Source organism: Synchiropus splendidus, chromosome 7, assembly GCF_027744825.2.
Source record: "Synchiropus splendidus isolate RoL2022-P1 chromosome 7, RoL_Sspl_1.0, whole genome shotgun sequence".
NCBI lineage: Eukaryota > Metazoa > Chordata > Actinopteri > Syngnathiformes > Callionymidae > Synchiropus > Synchiropus splendidus.
In genome coordinates, this window is record NC_071340.1 from 12,653,669 (window position 1) to 12,677,531 (window position 23,863).

General features: G+C 42.4%; 2 protein-coding genes across 4 annotated transcripts; both read left to right on the forward strand.

Moving 5' to 3' along the window:
* Nucleotides 1–1,858: 1,858 nt before the first annotated feature.
* On the forward strand, nt 1,859–3,977 carry si:dkey-251i10.2 (uncharacterized protein LOC562682 homolog). The gene is made up of 5 exons (XM_053870565.1): nt 1,859–2,045; nt 2,126–2,238; nt 3,399–3,514; nt 3,724–3,788; nt 3,874–3,977. The coding sequence occupies exons 1-5, from the start codon at nt 1,859–1,861 to the stop codon at nt 3,975–3,977; spliced, it is 585 nt and encodes a 194-aa protein (XP_053726540.1).
* A 6,648-nt stretch (nt 3,978–10,625) lies between these two features.
* Nucleotides 10,626–23,314, forward strand: opn4xb (opsin 4xb). Of its 3 annotated transcripts, XM_053871392.1 has the most exons (10): nt 10,627–10,893; nt 11,027–11,281; nt 14,702–14,835; nt 14,914–15,117; nt 15,186–15,357; nt 16,652–16,813; nt 18,246–18,353; nt 18,440–18,611; nt 19,804–19,950; nt 20,066–23,314. In XM_053871392.1, the coding sequence occupies exons 2-10, from the start codon at nt 11,115–11,117 to the stop codon at nt 20,465–20,467; spliced, it is 1,668 nt and encodes a 555-aa protein (XP_053727367.1). In that variant the 5' UTR covers nt 10,627–10,893; nt 11,027–11,114; the 3' UTR covers nt 20,468–23,314. The 3 variants fall into 3 exon arrangements, with proteins under 3 accessions (XP_053727368.1, XP_053727367.1, XP_053727365.1); XM_053871393.1 differs by having other exon boundaries at nt 10,626–11,281; nt 20,154–20,331; XM_053871390.1 differs by having other exon boundaries at nt 10,628–11,281.
* The last annotated feature ends 549 nt before the right edge of the window (nt 23,315–23,863 follow it).

Genomic DNA, 23,863 nt, shown 5'->3' on the forward strand with positions numbered 1-23,863 from the left:
GAAAACAAACAAACATAAAAATCTGAGCTGAGGAGAAAAATGTCAAACAGCATTCCATTTCATCTCCATCAATAGATCTACTGACAGCCAATCCTAGGACTGAGTGGTTAATCCAGATGCTGCTTTCGACTTAAATGATCGGATTCCGTGCATCCAAGTTGGTCACAAGATGAAAGTAATAAATGATTTGCCCTGATTAAACAAAGGTGGGTCTTGTGATGAAACTACCTCTCATGACTCGTGATGTGAATAATGCAAACCAGGCCACGGTTGAACCTTCAACCTCCGCGAACCTTCTGCGTTTGACTTCATGCTTAAACTCACTTGTGACCCGACCTGCTGAAGCACTGTGTTTCATTGAAGAAAAGCCCTGAAAAATGTGGATTACAAGTGCGTGCAAGTGTGTGTGTGTGTGTGTTTTGTCAACCGACTTAGTCTAATCACATTTACAGCGGAAGCTAAATCATGGAGGATTTATTAAAACATGTTTCATATTGAACCCAAACAAACAAAACAAAGTACAAATCTTGTTTTAAATTGTTTTTCCCCCAAAAATACTGCTAGGTTTTGGTTTATTATAAAATATAAGCCACATTGTGAATTTCAAAAGCACAAAATATAGGAGCAGCACATGGAAAAGGGTTCTCACCAAACTTCATTTCCAGTATCATCATGAATAGCTTGCTTTGCCAGAGTGCCACGTCCAGCCATCTCTTGTCTGTTCCTTTTTCAAACACCAAGGTTTATGGCTTGTCAGTTTGCTCACACCATGTTTAACTGCATCTGAGTCAGCAGTTGAAACGTGGTCCGATCCACGAGTCCAGTTCAGCCATTCTGTTCTACGCAGCAATGTCAAGTCACAGGGGCAACAGAGGCTGCAAAGAAGCCTGGACAATGCTCTCTCTTTTTTCTCTCTGGTGTTTCCCAGGTCAGGCCCAAGGACTCCACCCAGTTGGACATGCCCAGAATACCTCACTTGGAGTGGATCAGCGAAAGATCACAAAACTGAGTCACATCAACTGGCTTCATTTGTTTTGTTGATCTGTTTTCTCTGAGCCTCATAGCACAGTTTAAGTCCCTAGTATACACAGATTACAGCAGAATGACGTCTAATAAAGGAGATTATTTTCTTCCAAGGACACTTTAATCTCCCTTGTGCTGGAGGAAACAAATGAAGAGCAGTTTACTGCTCTCAACCCAAACACTTCACCAGGCGATAAAAATAAACTGCATTAGGTAACTTGAAAAAACAGATAAACCTCAATTTGAGGATTAAACTGTGTGGTTATAATTGAGTTTAAGTTGGTCCTGGTTAAGGGTATCCATCTGTTCTGGATGGTTAGGTTTAGGGTGAAAGCATGAAAGAGGTCCCCACAAAACATGACCTGTCTGTGTGTGTGTGCCTGTTGTAACTGGTTTTGGGTTGTGTGGAGTAAAACACTTATTTATAAAAGAAAAAAAAAACCCTCCATACAAGGAGCACAACTTCCCATAAGTAATTCACCTTAGTCGAGGTTGGAAGCTAAGAAAAATAATGTAAAGCAGTGTTCCTTACATTTCGATTGTTACAGTGTAATAACTGAAGCTAATGTTGCATTATACAGCACAATGGAGGCCTATATCTGAGAGGTTCTATTGTCACGCAACTCCTCTTCTCTCTAAGATGCTCATAGACAGAGACGGTCACCGTTGATGCTGCTGACATTTCACCACAATCACGAGATATTGTGAAAGAAAAGGATGTCATGCTAGTGAAAAGCTGTGACATTGAAATGAAGCGGTCGTGACTCGGCAGCTGCCTTATAGATGGACGCAGCATGACATGACCACTACAGTAGTGAGTTCCTCTCTGCGCGTCATGCTGGCCTCCGCGTTCCTTCTGCTCCCGGCCCTGTGCGTGGTGCACGGCTACCCGTCTGGAGCGCCCACCGGGGCCTGTGAGGACATGATGCCGCGTCACGCCGGTGTCCTGCCGCAGCCGACCCCGCCGCCGTACACGCTCCTCACCGACGCGGCCACCTACCAGCCTGGGAAGCCTGTCACCGGTGAGATGGAAACCCCTGATCATAATACCGCTTGAACACACTTGGAACAGGTGACATCACCTTTGTGACGCTTTGCCAAGTGACCATAATCGGACCGGCGTACAGGGGTGTCCTGCTGGAAGCTCGGACCGGCAACAGTGTCCAGGCTCTGGGCAGCTTCACAAACCCGCCTCCTGACACCAAACTCCTGACGGTCAGTCCTCAGTCCACCAGCTCTAATGTTGCCCTTAACCTTTTTTTCTATTTCTAATGTTGCCCTTAACATTTTTCCTACTTTTTTTTTCTATTTCTAATGTTGCCCTTAACCTATTTTCCTACTTTTTTTTCTATTTCTTAAGTTGCCCTTAACTTATTTTCCTACTTTTTTTTTATTTCTAATGTTGGCCTTAACTTTTTAAAACTTTTTTTTAAATGTTTTTATTTTACCTGCGCGCATCTGACGTTCGATAGAAATGTCTGAGTTCACTTTCCTGCCAGTAGAGGGCTCCCTCCTCTTTGTGTTGCATGAACGAAAACGGCCTTCTGTAAGTTGCATTCTTCAAGACTCAAACAGAACGAGACACGAAGGAGTGTAAAATGAGCTGTTAGAAAATGAATTTAGGGCAAGTAAATAAAAAAAGCTGTCATCCAATAGTAATTGAATCTGTCTAAAAAAAAAGACTAGTCATTTTAAGAGAACGAAATTATGTGTTGATTTTCAATCACTCTGTAAAAGACAAAACGTTGAACCACTAGTTGAACATTTCCAGCTGGAACGACTCCCACTTAATTTCAACAGCGTCTCAATCCGTGACAGGGCGGTCAGGTGATGCTGACCTTATCTAACTACCGAATAACTCACACACATTTAAAGTAACAGCCAGAACATGTGAGCATGATGGGGTGGTATGTAAAACTGCAAATAAATTGTACTTATATTGTAATAAACATATACGGTATAGCATAATTGAATGTGTTGAAAAAAAAAAAGGAGGTGCCAGTCCTGTGTCAGGACGAGTAAAACGTGTTGGATGTAAATGTCCAGTGAGTCTCTGTGTAAGAATAACAGTTTTAACAATTAAAAAAAAAAAAAAAAAAAAATAGCCCATCAAAAGGCACAGAGTGACTTGGTAATAGTTTGATATCAAGCATTGTTTCCTGAATGTGTTTTTGTAGTGAATACCTTTTCTTACGTTCTCCGTGAGACCCTTCAGATTTTCCAGAACTCTGGTCTGTCACGGTGTCATTTCATTGCTCAGATGTCCCCATCCAGCCCTAGTGCATGGACCAACCATCTTGATACATCAACGCATCATACATTTTCAGCTGTGACTGAACAATGAACGGCACACAATCGGTGCTTTACATCCACAGTGCTCTGGGAACGCAGAGGGTGCTGTGACTCATGCCAACACCAACCTGAAAGGCAACACCACCGTGTACAGATGGGTCCCACCGACCACGATGGCCCCCTCAAACATCTATTTCATGTATGTGCCTCCTTGTTATTTTGATATTCGGTTCAAATACAAAGGTCCATGACACTTTATTAACACGTTTTTTTGATCATACCTCTGTTTACACGTCCGTAAGTTACATATCTCTGTGCACTATATGGATTGAGTTCCTTTATCAACCCAGACCTGGAGAGTATTGCAGCTGTAATGATGTCAAGCATCACAGTACGCTTGTTTTTCAGGGCCACGGTTGCCCAGCAACGCTCTGTTTATTGGCTCAACGTGAGGTCAAAAACACTGACCCAAGGTGAGCTCCATTCTTCCCCCCAACACTTGTTCCAGTTCACTAGTGATGAAGTGGGATCAAACAGTCTTGACTGTCCTCTCAGCAGGAATACCTGAAGGTCTTGGCCTGGCAACCGGCGCAAGTGACGGACTGGATCACAGCAAAGCTCTGCTCGTCCTTTTGTTGGGTTTCCTCTTGGCCCTCGGCTAATGAGCCCGAGAAACTGAGGAGACACGTCACGAGACAATAGTGTTTTCCTTGAATGAGCACATCTCCTTGCCTTGTTCATTTTGGTAATGAGATCATTTGGGGACTGTGAAATGCATTTTCCCAGTGATGTACTCACTGAGCTTTCTGTTGCATTACGCAAGTGACAAATAAAGCAATAATATCAGTCTTTTCTGCTCTGTGTCGTTCAAACGTTGTCTCGTTTTTTTCTCAGCACATAAGTAACAATCCACACAATGACAGCTGTTCCTTCATATACAATGCTCCCAGTCCAGTCCCTTTTTTGTCCAACTCACTTTAGTTGAGGTGAGAATAAGAGAATTCTGCCGAAACATACTGCACTAGAGTACTTATAGTTAGTATATAGTAGACTTCGTGATACAGAATTTAATGAAGAATTTTTGAAAGATGAAAATAAAATGATTTACTGTTGAGTCTTGTAAAATATTTATCCTCTTTTTCTTTCTATTTTTTTTAAATTAAATTAACAGTACAACATGGTTGAAGTAACTGTGCAGAAATGTAGGTGGGAACATTTTTTTTAAAGATATTTCAGTAGCTGGGTCATAAATCTAAAATATACAGCTTTAATCCATGACTTCTCATCATGTGATGCATCAGTTTAATTGTGGCCGAGGGATAAATACTGGCACAAATAAAAGGGACTAAAGATCATCACTGGGAGGTTTGAAGGCCTGCAGTCGGCTTTGTTTCCATCGGCTGCAATTCATTCCACTTATCGAAGAGTATGTTGTGACCTGATTTCTCCACATTGTTTGACCCAGTCGGGTCCCTGCCTGTTGCTTAACAGCCACTGTGGGCATGCAAACAGTAAAGAGGCTTAGGAGATGAGATAACTGAGCGCTTTAAAGCTCCATACCATATCCGGAATTTCCTGTTTGACTCTTGTTGTCTGGCGTCACATATTGCTGAAGCAGAGATGAGCAGAATCAGACTAAGTCGTGCTTGCATGAATCAGCAAAGTATTAGCGGTGAGAGACAAAGCCCACATGACAAAAGTGTCCTCTACTGAATAGAATCAGTTTTGAAAAAAAAAAGAAGAAGAAAGAAACGAGTGACCAAACCAGATCACATTCATTCTACTTTAATGGCGGAGGCGCTAGTCTTAAGGCCTGATAACAAACAGTCAGCCTCATTGTTTGCGGACCCGAGTCCTCAGGCTGTAACCATGGGCCTCTGGGATTGATCTGAAACGCCTCTTCATGTTGGATCCTGAGTTTGATGCAGTTCAGGATTGACGTTGAGATGTGAATCCAATGACCCCACCCACACAATCGCTGTTTCTGATGCACAACTGACCTGTGCACTATGTGTCTTCAGTTACACTTTAGACCATGGAGCACTTGTTACCATAAACAAACCCGATTTATTCCTGAGTTCTAGCAACATACTAGCCTGTGATTCATCATGATAAAGTGCTATTTTGCCCAGGAATGCTCCCTGAAAGTTCACTCTGAACAACACTGTAATGACTCATTATTAACAAATAATCATAGTTAATATGTGTGACCGTTTCTTCGCATCCAGTCAGGCCACACTCAGGAAGAATCTAAGCAATAACAAAAAGTTACAGATCAGAAGTATGTATCACCTAATTCACACGGATCGAGTCGCAGCTGTCCATGAGCAGGCAGTTTATAATGGATTTGGTATTCAGCCAGCTGGGTCATCTGAACTCCCCGTCGCAAAATCTTGCAGTGCGAGTCACGTTTCGGAGGCTAACAAACAGCAAAGTGCAAATAAATATAGCAAAAGAGAAAAAAGTCATTTTCACACGTATACAGCAGTTTTCAACACGAGGATGGGAGCCTGTCTATTGTCACTAAGTGAAGACAGCAGCACAGTGCAGGGCAGCCAGAGAGTGATGTCGGCTCTGTGTACATGCTCCACTTGCTCTTTTGGCCTTGGGTGGTGAAAACATTGATCAACACTAGACACAGGGCAGGATCACTCAATGATAATTATTCTCTCTCCACAGACATTTATACCCCGGTGACCGCTACAGCAGTTACCAGCCGCCCTACCTGGTGGCATTCCACATTCCAATGTTGAGTGTGAGAACCAACCACTGTTAGGGTCTGATCACGGAGCGCAGACCTGACTGTATCATCCAGCCATCCTTCCTTCTGGTCCTGTACAGGTCGGTGTTGAGTCCAAACATAGACATTTAAAAAAGGAAGATTCCAAGAAGCCGCCACCTTGTCGTGGTTTATAGTGCGCGAGAGTCGATGCTCTTTCATCTTCCTCTAATCCGACCTCTTCTTGAGTTTGAAAATGGAAACTATTTTGATTACAGCCAGAAAAAAAAGTAAATCTGACCTGATTTAGCTCAGCGGTGTGGAACATGGTGACTATTTTTGGGGTTTTAGAAAAATAATGGACTAAAAAATGTACTTCTGGAGGGCAGACCTCAACAAAGCAGCTAATTTCCACCCATTTTGTGATTTTTGACTTGTCTATATAACTACATACAGTGGTACCTCGGTTCTCGACCACAATCCATACCAGAAGGCTGTTCGAGAAGCCATTTGTTCGAAATCTGAATCGATTTTTCCCATTACAATGAATGGAAAAAGAAATAATGCGTTCCAAGCCTTAAAATAGTCTTTTGTAGGAGTGAATGTAGAGTGTCTGCTGCAGGTGCACTGTTCCTCTATGTGTGTGGCCGCTGCATGTGGGAGGGGTTGCCGAGTGAGTGACGTCTCTCCAGAAGTGAAGAGGTGCCCGGTGCGTGTCCAGCTCTGAATGTGCGCTTCTGTGCAGTTTGGCTGTGACAAACTCATAAACCAAGTAACGCTCTGTCCCAGACTCGCCTCATCCCCTGTCCCAGCTCCAACAGGACATCAAACCCTGGAGTGTGCGCTCCAGTCTCGGAGGTGTGGAGAGCGAGCACCTCCCCTGTGACACTCTACCACGGTCCAGTGCGGAGACAGGAAAGGTTTTACACCTCAATATGAAGAAAAAACAGTCAGTAAATGTAGCTGACGGGACACGTCTGATACAGAGGCTGCGTTATACACAATAACAAAGCGCGTCATGGGTCAGCTGATCGGTCCGCGCGCATTATGTTTTTTCTGGCTTTTTTTGGATGCGTTCGAGTTCTGGATTTTCGTTCGAAATCCGAAGCAAAAAAATCTCGAAATTTTTGTTCGAACTCCGATTTGTTTGAATTCTGGGACGTTCGAAAACCAAGGCACCACTGTATTTGCTTTATATCTGATTGAATGTCAGCTCAGATTTAACGCTCGCACAACCCTGTAGAAAGCCAGAGGGAGTGGGGCACCTCCCACTATCGATATATACCGAAGGTGTCATTGAAGTTATTTTCTTTCTTACTTATTTTACTCGTGAAACTATCACCATCAGAAACACGACCTCCAGAGCACCTACAATGACGTCTCTGTTCGAATCTGGAATGTTTAGGTCATGAACATCTGAACTCTACAAGCCTAATCCTCATTGACATCTGCTGTGCCAAATGTCAGTATACACAAACCCACACGTATGAATATGTAGAGATGCAGTGGGCAGAATAAACAAACACACACGACCGCTATACGTCGAGGCCGATCAAAAACAGATCCTTTCTCAGTGTGTGTGTATGTGCGCGTCAGGCTAACCCTCGCTGTGCGGCTTTGATGGCATCTCTTTCTAAGCTCTACATTCTTCACCTTCCTCTGTCTTCCTGATCTCTTTTCATCAGCATGTTCCGCACCATAAAAAGCAAAGACCGTGGTGTGGTGGGCTTCACTCCTCCACAGGTCGTCCTGGATTAGGCCACAGAAATTAGGATGTGACGGATCAGATTTCATCTGCGTCCTTAGATCGGTATCTAGGGGCCTCACCGGGACGGTTCTCACTCGGACACCAATTCATTTCTGTCGTGTGGCACTCATTTGTTGCCTGGGAAATAATCTGTTGCCAGGACATTGACAAGTGGAGAGATCAGCCCATGTTGAGGCAGCTGCAGTTCGGCATGATCCCGCCATGAATCCAAACTGATTTATTTTATGCTGCGTGCTCCCTTAAGGTAGAGGTGGGCAGTTTAAGGGCCACATTATAAACTGTGGCTGTGGTGAGGGACCATCAAGAGAGGTGGCGATGAAACGTGACGGAAAACAAAATTTAAGTAACAAGGATTTAATTATTTTACATGCATTTTTGAATACAAATAATAAAACTATGGACCAAATACCTAAGATAAAATTTATTTCAAAATATATTTTGAATTTCCTTTCCTCAAATTTTGAGGAAAATACTGAAACGATAAAAGAAGAAACTACATTTAGTCATGAATATGTTGTATTTACTGTTGAACCAGGGTTAAAGAAAAAAACGAAAAATGACGACTTATCAGTTCAGAGTCTGACCTCAGATACACAACCACCCACACACACACAGAATTTAGAGTCAACTTCCAACCACACAACAGATTATTTCAGTGACAAACTAGCTGATATGCTAGATATGCTGATTGAAGTGGCAACCCCAAATTGGAAATTTCAATTTTGGAAATTGACAGACAGCAACTTGCCGTTCCCAAAATATGACGTTTTTTTTAGAGTAACTTAGGCAAGTTTTTTTAGGTAGTGATTAGGGGTGCAACAATGGATCGGCCGGCCGATTTATCAGCGCCGATATCAGTATTTATAATGTCATGATGATCGGATGATCACATGACAAATATAAGATGATTTTTTATTTATTTTAATAAGATGCTATTTATATTTATACACAATGAGAAATGTTTTTACTTTTAAAGTGTCGTTGGACATGATGATGTAAAAATGACAAAACAAAGCATTTCTCTCGAATGTCACACTACTTGTTGTGATGCTGCAGCCCCGCCGGCAGAGTAGACTTGCTGTAGCAGACATTAGAGCCCGTAAGTCTCATTGGCGTAACATCCGACTTATGACCGGGATCGGTTCCGACCAACCGGTCGTAAGTCAGATTGGACATAAGTAGAATGCCATTTAAAATAGCCGAGGCAAGGGTTGTAGGCGCAACGGTAGTGGTAGATGGCTGTGTGAGAGGAAGGTGCTGGGATACTGTGCTGCTGTAACTGTCTTATGTGATGCTGGGCTGCTTCGGCTGCGGTGCCAGACATTGAATTGAATTTTTAAAAAATAGGCATCTGTTGGCATCTGCTGGTCGTAAGTACGGGTGGACGTAAGTCGGATGTTACTTGTACTGTATCACATCCATGAATCTTATTAGGTGTCTGCTTCATAGTGTCTCCATCCAACATTACGTACTGCGGTTCCAGACACTGAATTAAAAAGCATCTTCTGGCCGTGGTCATAAGTACGGGTGGACGTAAGTCGAGCAGGTCATAAGTCGGATGTTACTTGTAGTTCCCCGTCCAGGAAGATGACAACTGAATTGCAGTTCACAACGTGTGCACCCAACAATCACTGGGCCGAATTCAAGCGCTATCAAGAGGCTCACAAAGAAATGCTAATGTAGCGAACCGCAGGCGATACCAATGCTAATGGAGCTTCTTGTTTTGGAGGAGCAGTCTGTTGTTGACAAAGGTGCACAATGTAGTCAATGAAAAGAAGAGTGATCTGTCAGATTATAAGGCGATCATTCTGGTATTTAACAAGTGAAGTTTGCATTGTGGGTTTGATCTGTTCATTATTCATTGAAAAAGGAATAAAACATATTTATTTTTGTCTTTTTTGTGTTTTCTATACAGTGTTGCTCTGCATACAGAGGCTGTGTTATACACAATAACAAAACGCGTCGTGGGTCAGCTGATCGGTCCGCGCGCATTATGTTTTTTTCCTGCTTTTTTCGTATGCGTTCGAGTTCTGGATTTTCGTTCGAAATCCGAAGCAAAAAAAACGCGAACTTTTTGTTCACACTCTGATTAATGTTATTTAGTAGGTTTGTGTAATTATTCTTAAAAAAATAAAATAAAAAAAGAGAATACAGACTTTGTGTATCATTTAGTTAAGGAAAAAGAGAAAAAAACAAATCAGCAAAAATCTGTATCAGTTTATTGATAGAGGCCAAAACATGGCGATCGGTGCAGCCTTACTCCTGATTCCAAGCTATAAACTGTTGCTCATTGTTTTCAATTGGGTCAACACACGAGGAGCTACACAGCAATGAACATGGCGTGTCTACACATCTACATGGGAAGACGATCCAATCTAAATGAGACTGTTTGTTTTAGGCCGTTGTGGCAACTTGTGACTTTGCAGTTGTGTAGCACTGTTGCTAATGAAATGAGCGTCCGTGTACATGTGCCAGAGGTCTTCATGACTAGACCATGTGCATGAGTGGTGCAGAAATGAATGAAGAAATAAAACGCTTAATGATGGCCGAAGCATAAGGCTGACTAAATGGCGTGTGCCTCTCTTCTGCGCTCACGCCGATGCATGTCTGAACTTAAAAGGGTATTTGATCATGGCAGCACAAGTGAACATTAGTCTCTTATGTAAGACTGTAGTAGTTAAAGGGTGAGAGCTCAGGGCTGGGCTGTAATGCGTGATGGGTGGGCAGGAGTGGGAGTGGGGGAATGAGAGATGTGCAGGGATGGATGGATGGATGGAGGGAGGAGTAACAAGGGACAGCAAGGGAGAGACACATAGAGAGAGAGAGAGAGAGAGAGAGAGAGAGAGTGATGAGAGGTTGGGAGTTGCGAGATTATCCGAGACAGACCACTGATCCAGAGCACAGCTGGTGCGACGGGTGAAGAGGCTGCAGGCACAAACTCCCACAGCAGAGAGTGACAAGGTGGACGCCAGAGTGTGGCAGCATTTTAAGGTGTAGAGCAAGGAAGAGTTCAACCAGTGCGTGGACGGAAACTTCAGCTGCTTTGCTTTTTAAACAAAAGTCTTTTTGGAAAAGAAGTGGACGCGATATTGTGAGAATGTGCATCTAGACTTTGTTATTGAGCGTAGCTAGTTTCAGGAGTTCTGACCATGAGGATAAAGATCTGTGATGTTCTTCATTCTCATCTGTGATTCTTCTCTGTGTACGAATGTTTGAAAATGAAGACTCTGCTTGACCATGATGGAGATGATTTCAAAGTGGGGAACCACGCTCATCCTTCCAGTGTGACGATCCTGCAGCGGTGTGAGAATCATGTTGTCCACTGAGAGCATGGAGCCAGAGAGAGCTCACACCCAGAGCAGCTACTTCACCAAAGTTGATGTGCCGGATCATGCCCACTACATCGTCGCCGGCTTCGTCTTCGTCATCGGAGCGCTGGGAATCACCGGCAATGCGTTGGTCATGTTTGCATTCTACAGGTGGGTTTCAGTCCTCATCCTTGTTCTTTACTCTGCGTTTTTTATATATATATATATATATATATATATATATATATATATATATATATATATATATATATATATATATATATATATATATATATATATACTGCTCGGTGACTGGGCAGTTGGTTCTGCAATCCATGTTTAGTTTTCCACTTTTTTTTTATTTCTCTTTTTAGGATCAGCTTTATAAGGCTCTTTACTGCACTGCCAATCATAGTGAGACACTGCATTACTCATGGTCGGATCACAGGGATTTTTGCAAAAAGCTGGTGATTACCAGGGGAAAAAAATAATCTTAGTGTCATACTTTTTCTGACAGAAAGATCATCTTTGGAAGAGAGAAAAGAACATCCTGTCTTCCAACAGGCAAAGTAATATTTGTGTGCTAATGCTACAAGCCCTCAGTTTTTGTCCAACTGTCGCACATTGTCCGTCTTCAACTCTTAGCGTTTTAAAATGTTGTTGAAGTATTGCAAATAAAAGAAAAAACAACAGCACCTGAACCATGACCCGTGATAAAGAAATGGACATATTCAATAGATATGTTTCTTCACCCGTCACCTGACCTAGAAACCAAACTGGGTCATGACAAAAAAAATAGTATCACTTGGAGCGATGATACGTGGAACAAAGACGAGCATTAATAAATTTTTATTTTTTTTAAATTTATTTTTTACGATTTACGACAAATTCCCTGAAACATGACCAAAAAAAAAGTCATCCAAATCTTAAAACCATGTTAAATCTTAAAACTGTATATTGTCAATTCAACACAAATGACCTCTTCATGTACTTCTGACTCAGCTGATTCGCAGAATTGAAATCAGGTCAGTGTGTGTGTGAGTGTGTACGAGTGTGTGTGCGCGCCAATTTGTGCGTCAATGTATCATTGTGGCGAGCCTCCACCAACCATCTGCACATCCCACAGCTTTGGTCGTCTGTTTGTTTTGCACCGGCGATTCCCGTCGTGGCTATTGATGCAGATGTTAACAAAAGGTGATGGTTTCTATGAAAAGTCATTAGCCTCCGAGGGGGCTGTCAGCATCGCTGCTATTCACCAAGCACGGACTCTTCTGTGCTACAGGTTGCTGGTGACACATGCTTTCCAAGAAAATTCCCCGTCTCACCTGGGAGGGAGTCAATTATGCATCTCCACGTTGACAGCTGTGGCGATCACACACTGACACATGATGCAACACAGGGTTGTTTATGTCACCTCTGTGTGTACGGCACTGATTTACCCTGCCTTCCTGTGGAGAGTGGGTTGATTTCTTGCTCAACCAAAATGTCATATCACATGTGAATATTTACTCTGTCTAAACCAAGGACTTATTCCATGAGAAACCAGTCCACATGCACGGTTTGCGATTAAGGCGCGCTCCCTCGCCGCAGGGCTTAGATGACTTTGGCCTCTAATCTGCCCATGTTATCCTTGTGAAGAAACATGACTGTCACAAACCAGGGCCTCAGCGCTTCATGACAGATGCCATTAAAAACTTACTTTTGAGTCAACTTGTTGCCAGGAAACAGTTTGAAGTCTTCCACCCCGGCATCTTCGACAGAATTCAAACAAGCCCACTGATGATATATGACTGAATAGAATCTGTGCATATGACTTCTGCGATGCATTATGTTTTAAAATCCTCTCAAGCTGGAGAAAAAGATGTTTGGCATATTATCGCTTCTCAGGAACCTAGGTCTTCAGTACCATACTCACCCTCCCCAAGAAAAAAAAAAGTAATGGGACGCAGCCAGTCGCTAGTTTTTAATCATTAGAAGAAAGTTTTCCTCCAATCCATGTGGTCCGTCTTTTCACATGTGCGACTTGAGTACGGCGAGCAACAAACTTCAGTAAATATGGTTTTATTTTGGGATTTTTTCACGAATAACACGGCGAAAAAGGTCACGTTCAAGACCACCTCCATGATGTGTTATGTGTTGTACTTTTGGTTTGAAGTTCCCTCTTCATTTTAATATGTTTGATCATGAGTTTTCATCTTTAAAAAGAGATCTAGAGATCTTTCTTAATGCCGTAGTGTCTCTCATTTAAGTCGTGGTGCACCACCTAATATTATTTTACACCACGTGTTATTATTAAGTTTCCACTGCCATCCTTCTTCTGCTTGCCACACCCATTCCACACCTGCGTCTGAGTTCAGCCAGCCCTTCAGTTCTCAACAGCTTCTCCTCCTTACCTTAGATTTTCCACTTGGCATCTGGCCTTGTCACCCAGGTTATCTTTTATCTTGCCACCTTGTTTGGATACTACTATCACTCAACGTTGGACACGTTTGTTTTGGAAAGTAATTAGTTTTAGTATCTTCTCCCAAAATATAATTGAGTTGACTTAAAAAATAACTAGTTCTCAAGGAAAGGAACTACTGTTAACTGTTGTTTTTTTTCCATGTTCAAGTATGTCTCAGATTTTCTGTACTTGTATTAAGTAGAATTTCATTCCAGTTTCTTACAGTAGGTTACTCTTTAATGTCCATTGCACCACAACACCAGGGAAGCTTGTTCTCAAGAACAAACCGGCCGATCCAGTTAAGTCAGTGTCACAAGACTTTGTGAAGACGGAAGAAAATCTGCAGCTCTGCAACGTTTTTCCTCTATACTCACCATCACTGCATTATAATGGAGGAAATAGCAATTACAATACCCTTTAGTACAAAAAGTCGTCCTCCAGAAATGAGTTTTCCTTTTGGACCTCTGGTGTTAACCCTGGATTGTGTTATAAACCCTGGATTGTGCTCTGGGGTTCGCCTGTGTTGTCGGATCGTGACACACATCAAAGTCATCATAAACATATCCGGGAGTTTGTCGAAGTTAAATTACTCTGACATTCACCAAGATTATCTACCACGTCAGTCCACTATGGGTCAGAGCTGTGAGGGTCCTGTCAATGGCACTGATGTCAGCAGAATGAAAAAGTGCTGAGATGGCTGTTAACTTATCGAGGTGCATTTGATTTTTCAGTTTTTGCACAGCTGCAACAATAGCACTGCTTTCACCCAGTAAAAGCAATACTGACCTCAGCTTTGTCGGAGGCAGCGTTCAACTCCTCAGTAGGGAAAGTTGCTACTGGCTCCCAGAAGTCACTAGATGTTACTAGATAATTTGCAGAATTAGCTATGTGTGAGTGACGCCTGCAGGGGTTGCTCTGAGACTGACCGCCTCGCAGTGGGACCCGCTGCTAGCTACAGATGCAAACTGTAACTGGATACCGTAGCTATGTTTGCCACTTTTTGCCAAGAGGGTTTGAAATGAACATAGTTGCCAAGTTGGGGACACTGACCCGAGGAATGGTGTTGGTTGTTCAGTTTGAGAGTACGTGAATTTTAAAATCTTCTGAGAGACACGTTAACTGTAACAATTCCGTCTGCTTGTGTGCAGCAACAAGAAGCTTCGAAACCTGCCGAATTACTTCATCATGAACCTGGCGGTCAGTGACTTCCTGATGGCCTTCACACAGTCCCCCATCTTCTTCATCAACTGCCTCTTCAAAGAGTGGGTGTTTGGAGAGATGGGTAAGTGTCTGTCTCCCACATCATCTCAGCTTTTTTTTTTTTTCCGGCACATCTTAATGGCGTCTTCGGTCCTTTCAGGCTGCAAGATGTACGCTTTCTGCGGAGCGCTGTTTGGCATCACCTCCATGATAAATCTCCTGGCCATCTCCATCGACCGCTATGTGGTGATCACCAAGCCGCTGAAAGCCATTAAGTGGAACTCAAAACGAAGAACTATCATCGCCATCGTCATGGTCTGGCTGTACTCCTTAGCGTGGAGTCTGGCTCCGCTCGTTGGTTGGAGTAAGTTGGACGACCCAGTCGCCGAGTCTTAGACAGTCATTCCTATTGATGTTTGGCTCCGCTCGCAGGCTCGTACATCCCTGAGGGTTTGATGACGTCATGCACATGGGACTACGTCACCTACACGCTGGCCAACAGGAGCTACACCATGATGCTGTGCTGCTTCGTCTTCTTCATCCCGCTGGCCGTCATCTTATACTGCTATCTCTTCATGTTCTTGGCCATCAGGAGGACGACCAGGTGAGTGGGACTTAATCCACCTGCAATGATGAAGAATGTTGGATGGAGACGCTATGGAGCAGACACCTAATAAGATTCATGGATGTGATACAGTACAAGTAACATCCGACTTACGTCCACCCGTACTTACGACCACGACTAGCAGATGCCTATTTTTTAAAAATTTAATTCAATGTCTGGCACCGCAGCCGAAGCAGCCCGGCATCGCGTACGACAGTTATGGCAGCACAGTATCCCAGCATCTCACTCTCACACAGCCATCTACCACTGAAAAGTACCTATAACCCTCGCGTCGGCTATTTTGAATGGCATTCGACTTACGTTCAATCTCACTTACGACTGGTTGGTCAGAACCGAGTCGTAGGTCGGATGTTACTTGTATATAAAAACATGAAGCGGATAAGCATGGTAAATATGGTAGGCATTTATTAAGTGCCAATAAGATACTTCAGCAGCACCAGTTAAAATGGTCTGTTGGTCCCTCCTGGGGCTGAAAGACAAAGCCCTATACTGGTTGATCTACTCTCCTTCCCCGACCTCTGCTCACAATCTTTGGGTAGTGACCTAGTGACAGAAATCTGCATCCAAAGGAGCTTGGTCATCAGGGATAGACTCAGCGATTAACCCGAGTGGCTGGGGACACTAGTCAGGGTGCTGCATGGATGCTTCCGGGTGAGGTGTTCCTGGTTTGTCACCAAAGGAGTCTCCCAGTTCTCCCGAGGTCCCCCAATACCTTGAAATTAATATTGGAAGTTACAGCTTAAAAAATCCCTTTGATGCATCCAGGAAGTCAACACCAACAACCTTTAAAAACAGAATGTAAAGAACACAAATGGAATTTAGTGTAAAGGTGTTAAAAAGTGACAAAAGTCCCTCGGCTCCCCTTGAAGCACAAACAGCAAATTCCTCTTTGCATTTACCAAGGTAGCTGTTGACATTTATATTCTCTGCTTTAAATATAGTCTTTTTTTGTGACAGGACTAGTAGTATAGTAGTTTTAATGGTTTTAAGGTCATGCAGGCCATGAAAATGACTTGCCGGCCAGATTTGGCCCACGGGCCTTGTGTATGGCACTCATGGTTTACGTGGCGTCACCAAGTGGTGGAACGCCAGCATACACCGAGTCTTTTTCTGCTGAGCTTTAGATGGTTGACCCTCCTTGAAACCTGTGAAGCGCTACAGTTACAGCAGAGTGTGACTTTCGGACACTCCATGCTTGACATCACTCCCAAGTTTCACTTTCTTCCAACTCTAACACGCTGCAAATGGGACAGTAACGCTCACTTCTGTCCAGGGAGGTGGAACGGCTCGGAACACAGGTGAGGAAATCCACTCTCATCAAACAGAAGTCCATCAGGAGCGAGTGGAAGCTGGCGAAGGTGGCGTTCGTCGTCATCGTGGTCTACGTTCTCTCCTGGTCACCTTACGCCTGCGTGACCCTCATCTCCTGGGCTGGGTAGGATCATCGCGACTCTCCTTTCATCTCACCTCTTCTTCCGTACTTGCACATATTCAGTCTCAAATGCGCCTGCTGTGACAGAGATTCTTTCTCAGCGAAGGTCATCTCAGTTGAAGGGATATTGAGTGGTGGATTTAAGGTGATTAAAATCGGACTGCTGCGTCAAATGTTGATTGAGAGCACAAATCTACTTAATTCTCTGTTGCATCTGTTTGATGGTGTATTTCTCTGTCAAATGCAGAGGCACTTGAGTTTAAAAGGTTTGTAGGTCAGGTGACTTCAGCACGGAATTGTAACGTTAGTGTCCATTTAATCATCATGTCGCTCAGATTTGAGTGGAACGATATTCATGCCCAAATTCAAGTGTGGTTGACAGCCAGCTTTGAAATGCATCCTATTGCACACGTTTCCTGCTTGCTTTTTCCCCACTTCGACAATTCTAGATCAAATTCTAGACAGTTGAGCTCTGCTCATTCATTGACAACATTGTTTCCAATGTGCTTTACTCCTGATGTGACATGGTATGTCAGTATTTCACTCTTGAATCTAACACTGTGTTTCTGGAGCTACGCACCAAATACATACAGTTCTGTTCCCATTGAAGCCCTGGTGGATGTCATGTGGGTGAAGGTCTGAGAGTGGTGAGCAGCCTGAGGATGGAGGTCAGGGTTGTCATGTGGCGTAATAGATAAGAAACCTTTGTTAATGCCCAGACTTATTTTTTTCTTCTGTATCAGTGGGACTCAGATAACCGACCCACTTAACTCAATCACTGTGGACCGATGTCAATGTAACAATGCGTTGCAAGGTTTCTGATGACAACTCTCACTCGACCAACAGACTTTTTCTAATCTCCGAACTAAGAGCGGACTCTCCTATTCCACTGACAAATATGGTCTCAGAGTTAAAGCACTGATCTTCATCCTGGCACTGAAAGATGGTTTTGTTTGAGCAAAAGATAAAATGATTTGGATAGACTGGTTAAAACGGTTTACTTGAACACCAGATATCATTTTGTCATTTTTATGAGCATTAGATTTCATTTTTTTTAAAAAGGTACCAAGGCCTAAAAAAACAAAGGTTCACAGCGGTGTTCCTTAAACGCACCTACTCTTGAATAGCAGTTCTTTTATAGGGGGCGCTGCGGCTCCACCTGTGCTGTCAATGTACTGCTAATAATGACTTTCTTTGATGAGTACTGTCTCTCATTTGGGTTGCGAAAATTCACTGCTGTTTATTCTGAAACGATCCAGCACATGAATATGTTTGTTTCGCTGGTATGTTTACCAGCGATCTTTGCTCTTGTTATTCAGCACAGCGTTCCATTCTACCTTCAGATTCACGCCCACTAAAGGGCAATGGCAAAATCTCTGCAAAACAAAAGAAAACAGAACATTTCCATTGAATCACTTTTATCTGTCCCCTCCAGGCATTCCAATATCCTGTCGCCATATTCCAAAGCCGTCCCTGCCATCATCGCAAAAGCCTCCACTATCTACAATCCTTTCATCTATGCCATCATACACAATAAGTACAGGTACATTTGTTCCTGTTGGAGCAACGTTCACATGCCTTAAAAGTGATACATGTTCTTCCTTCTTCCTGTTATATATATATATATAGAATGACCCTGGCAGAGAAGATCCCATGTTTGTGGTGTCTTTCCCCTTCGCGTCAGAAGGACTGTGCCTCCTCCTCCATCAGCGAGTCTTCTTACAGGGATTCCATCATCAGTCGCCAGTCCACCGTGTCAAGAACTCACTTCATGAGCACTTCGTCCAGATCGTCCGACACTGTGGGTGAACCTTGTTTTTATACGCTTGTCAAGAGTGAATCATTCGTTTCTCATACACGTGTGATGGTTGACGTGCAACTGAAGGAAATTTGTTACAGCTAGAAATGCATCCAGAAGCCAATGTTATTGCCCTTCATCCATTTTATCTATAGAATTAAATACATATCTGGAATAAAATAAAGAGATCAAATGTTCAAATTCAATGAGCTGAATGGGACAGCAGATGGGACCAGCATCCCGGGTCTCACACACACATCCCAGTGGAAAGCAAATAAAGCAGTGGGGCAAACACTGTCCAACTGACCTAAAAAAGTTAAAAAGAACTTTTTAAACAGCTTGCTGGAGGGCTGCACTCTCTGAGTGCTTTTCAAGTGTAGTACTTTGATTTATGATCCTGCTGAGGTAAACACTTGATAAGTTGAGATAGAAGTTTAACACTTGTTGCAAAATGCAAGTATTTACAATGTATACAATGTATTTACATTTACATGTAACTTATACATTATGAATATATGACTTTGAAATGATCATTCATAATTCCATCGGAATAAAAGCAATATGAGATGAAAAGATACTTTTTCAGGAGGCAACGTGTGGAGTTCCTCAAGGCTCAGTTCTGGGTCCCAATATTTATATAATATATATAAATAAGATGTCACAGTACTCTTCCTCTAAAAAAATGTTTTTTTCAATCATAATACAGACAACAAACAACAGAAAAAGGCGAGATCAGCATTAGAGGTGAAATTGTGGGGTTTTAATATCGACAAGCAGCTCTTGAGGAAACAGGTCATAACAAAAAGAAAAATGAAAATATCAATATCAGTCTATTCAAGACCATTAAATCTAGCTCCAGATGAGGAGGAAGAAGAAGAAAACTCCTTTATATTATCTGAGTAAAACTATGGGAAACTCAAAAAGGAAATGAAAACCTAATAGTAATAAAGAAATCAGAATATCTGAAACAGGAAGTCCAAGACTTCTCCAGAGAAGAGGCTTCAAACTCAGGAGCCACCGATCATATCCGACAAAATGGAATGGGCATGACATAAGAGGACATCAAATTCTTTCTTACTTGAAGCACTGAAATAATCAATGTGTTTTAAAGGGAAAAAAAAGCATTTGTTGTCTTTCAAATCCCCGCAGCACTGTATAAATGTCGCCTCAGTTTAACGCTTCCTGTGTCACTCAGGTGTTAAAGGACGTAGAGATGGAGGCGTTGGGACGGAGGTCCTGCGGTTCATTCCGAAGCATCTCATCACGCTCTCACTCCACCAAGAAGAAGTCCTGCAGGAAACCGTCCGAAAGAAAGACCCTTTACACCCCTAAAGCAGACAAGGTGAGAGTTAGCTGGCGTCTTCTCGTCCGCATGAATTCATGCAACACACAGTCACGTCTGAATTGACTCAATGCATGTGGGCTTTTGTCGTTGTGTTGTCTCTTCTAAACCTCAGCGCCCATCTTCCATGATCGACTCATCCAGCACCCATGAGCATGATCTGGTGTCTAGCTCTCTCACCACCGCCACTTTCCCCTTGCTAGTTCTTACCAGGAGGCGGAGCCGTAGTCTGACCAACAACTTGTCCAAAGCTGGCATCGACGGCGGCGGCTTCACTGACAGCCGGAATAACAGCAACTCCTATGACTCTCTGGCACTAAGGGGAACCCCGTGCTCTGATGCTCAGTCTCCACGCAGCGTTCCACGTATAATCGTCATCAGTCCCACGTCTGAGAGCAGCCTGCTCCAGCAGCAGAGCGTCTGTCGAGGGTTCTCAATGGAGGAAATGGAGAACACTGATTTTTCCGGAATGAATTTCTCATCGGAGGTTTTTCAGGCGGTGGAACTGATATCGTGACCCTGACCAAGAGCATGATCCCTCAGTAGATCACACTGTTATGATTGATAGAATCCATTATTGTGAATATACTGTAAAATAGTCCTTTTGTACTTTTATTTATTTTTATTTTCAACTTTATTCCAGCAACTGATAGAGAGAACAAACCGACACAAATGATGTGTGTTGCTATTGGTGGTTAATAGGAGAAAAAAATGAATCACTGTTCATGCATGTGGTTGATGTCACAGCCCAACTTTCCCTCTGCTCTGTGTCTTTAGAATGAAATCAGTGGAGAGGTGCAGCGACACCCTCTTTCACAATGAGGTCTGACATCATCCCGATTCGAGGCTAAATAATGGAATTCTACATCTACATCTACATTTAATGACCATGGTGAATCTTATGAGGCAATTTTCAGGTGGAGTGTCTTCTACTTCACTTTGAAATATTTCCTGCCGTCATTCTTAAAAGCTTTTGTCTCACTGTTGCGTGCTTGAGAATCGTGATCTATTAGCTTGCTGCACCTTTTAGAATCTTCTTGGGTCCAAACTGAAGGTTATATCAGTCTGCTGTGGAATTCACATTCATCAAACTCAAGGCCTGGGGGCCAGATCCGACCCGCTAATTTTTCTTATACGGCCTGAATGAACTTTCAATTGATATTGTTGGTGTGAACTTTTGGTGTTAAAAGTTCAGTTCAACTGTGACCTTTGAAGATTGCAGTGTTCCAAGTCTTGGCCTTTGGCAGGATGTTCTCAATCACACAAGAATGAAACGAGAATGAAGTAGAGGCTGGTCAGGAACCACATCGAATATTTGGGGCCATTTACAAGGAGACAAAGACGATAGACTCCACAGTTCAGTACACATGACGACTTTTGAAAATGAGGAATGTTGCCTACACGCCAACTGCCCTTGCTGTGTCTGCGCTGCTCTTTGGTGGTGCAAGTGCAATGCGTAGCTTTCACAAGGTGATCATTTTCTTGCAGCCAGTCGTTTTCATTGGCACCATGTAAATACAGCCATTGTTTTTGTGCTCTGACTTGGATCTTATGTCTCTGTAAAGGATTATCATTAAAAGATAATTTATTTTTATTTTTATTTTTATTTTTATTTTTATTTTTATTTTTATTTTTATTTTTATTTTTATTTTTATTTTTATTTTTAGCATACTAATCTGTCTAAGTCTATCTTTTACGGAATTCCCTTTCATGTGTGTCAATTTTCCGACGTTTCGGGATAATGTATTGTCTATATATCCATAGAAAACAGCCTATTGGATGACAAATGTATATCACTATCAGTAGGAATTTAACATTGAGCCGCCTGTAAGCATTTCAAACTCCCATAGGCTCCCAAAAACGTAGTGACTTCCAGACTAGCCTCCGGGGCCTTGAGTTAGACGCACGTGATCAGGAAGGAAAAAATATTAAGCAATACGACCTTCTGGATGGAGCAACCTTTCGTGAATACCATAATATGTAGGAATGAGAATGACAAACAAAGTTTTGTGGTAAAAATACGGCTTCTCGTGCACAACCAGCCTCATCACACAGTCCCAAGGCAATTGTTGTACCTGGCTTTATTTCTCTTATTTGGCTTCAAGTGTTGAACTAACTTTTAAAAGAATTGCTTTTGCCATCTTCACATTAACAAGTCAAAGAAAACACTTAAATAAAAACAAATATTGTGTCCATTTTCTGAGATTAATACAATACATCTTCTTCAGTGTTTAGTTCCCAGGTGTGTCATTCATGTATGATATCTAAATTATGTTTTTTACTTTGTTTTTGTCTGTTTATTCTATTGTAAACATGTAACCAAAGATTTGTTGTTCATGTGGTGACTTATGTTGTTGAGTCCCTCAGAGTCAGATAACTCACTTGGAGCAGGTCAAACTGACCAGCAGATTTTTAGAACTTCATCCGAGCAACTATTGTTGATGCTGAGTTTTAACTGTGATCCCACTCGGGGTCTATTTTCGTTAATCGGACGAGAGCACTTTCATCCAGATGATTCGACAGCAGGGACTCTGGACCTCTAACCTCTGGTCTAAGTACTCCGATGAGAGTCAACTCTGTCGTTCATGCCGTGATTGTGCAACACTCAGGATTAAACCCAATGACAAACATCTTTAGACATTTAATGCCGACGACAATGATGTCACAAAAAAACGGATGTGGTGAAAGTCTCCCTTTTAGAAGGGTCTTCATGTGACTTTGTCCATCGTATCATGTACCTCACGAAGAAAGAAAATCATGCTTGTTCTGATTTCATTGTTTCATTGTTGTTTAGATCTTACATTTTACAGCATTCTGTATAATAAATATTTATGCAACAACATGAACTTGATATGGTTGGACTTCATTGCCCATATTTGAGTTCATTTCGTTCGTTCTTTGTGACAGAGTGAAAACAATAGCTAAATGGAAAAAACAAAATAGACAAGATAAGGTCCAACTTTGGATAAATGACCCTGTCACAAAATGAAGAGGTCAATAGGGAACGTATCTTCATATTTACCTTAGGTGTTCCACAAGGATCTATTTTGGGCCCCATCTTATTGTGCATATGTGCTACCTGCTGCTCTTCTAGCATGTCTTGATGATGTCACCAGCCACCAAAGACTAATGTCTCTTCGGAACTGGTCCAAAGAGAGATTAGTCTGACCCTCACCAAACTCTTCTAGCTTCCCCGATAGCCTCAGTTCCTTCTAAAAATACGTAACTCCTATAGACCGAAACAATATTTCATACAATACTTCTCTTATCTGGGATAACTACACAACCTTTTGTAGGTTGGGCTCAGAAATGAATAAATAAAGATTAAAATGTTGAACCTGCTATGCTAATAAATGAGATTAAAATCCTGGCACAAAATTGTGTGTGTGTGTGTGTGTGTGTGTGTGTGTGTGTGTGTGTGTGTGTGTGTGTGTGTGTGTGTGTGTGTGTGTGTGTGTGTGTGTGTGTGTGTGTGTGTGTGTGTTTGTTATGCAACGTATCATTTTGTTAAGATGCCCTAGATAAGCCAGTGCTCCTACATTTTTTAGGTTTGACTTGTAGCATTTCACGTCATCAGTGTGATACAGCACGATAACTTTTGGTGAAACCTTTTATGAATATTTACAATACGAAATGAAATATTTACAAATGTTACTGAATCATCAAATGTAGTCTTTTAAAAGTCAATACTTACAGAAGAGGATTAGGGCCAGAGCAGGGAAAAAAATTACTTTAAAGTGAGAATTCTGACTTTAATCTTCCGTAAACACTGAACCAGAAAAGGGTGAGACATTTGTTTTTAAACCGACAGCTTCACTTGTTGTTACATCAGTTCACCGCTAGAGGGAAGCAAGAATCCAGCCGGCAGTCGCGACCAAATCCGCAACCAGTATGTGTACGCGCGCATGCGTAT

Excerpts from the sequence above, each read along its gene's own strand:
- si:dkey-251i10.2 (XM_053870565.1), top strand. The coding sequence starts at position 1,859 with ATGCTGGCCTCCGCGTTCCTTCTGCTCCCGGCCCTGTGCGTGGTGCAC. Across the intron at positions 2,239-3,398 it reads CTGACACCAAACTCCTGACG|TGCTCTGGGAACGCAGAGGG; the intron begins GTCAGTCCTCAG and ends TTACATCCACAG. Across the intron at positions 3,515-3,723 it reads CCCTCAAACATCTATTTCAT|GGCCACGGTTGCCCAGCAAC; the intron begins GTATGTGCCTCC and ends CTTGTTTTTCAG.
- opn4xb (XM_053871392.1), top strand. The coding sequence starts at position 11,115 with ATGTTGTCCACTGAGAGCATGGAGCCAGAGAGAGCTCACACCCAGAGC. Across the intron at positions 11,282-14,701 it reads GTCATGTTTGCATTCTACAG|CAACAAGAAGCTTCGAAACC; the intron begins GTGGGTTTCAGT and ends GCTTGTGTGCAG. Across the intron at positions 15,118-15,185 it reads GGCTCCGCTCGTTGGTTGGA|GCTCGTACATCCCTGAGGGT; the intron begins GTAAGTTGGACG and ends CTCCGCTCGCAG.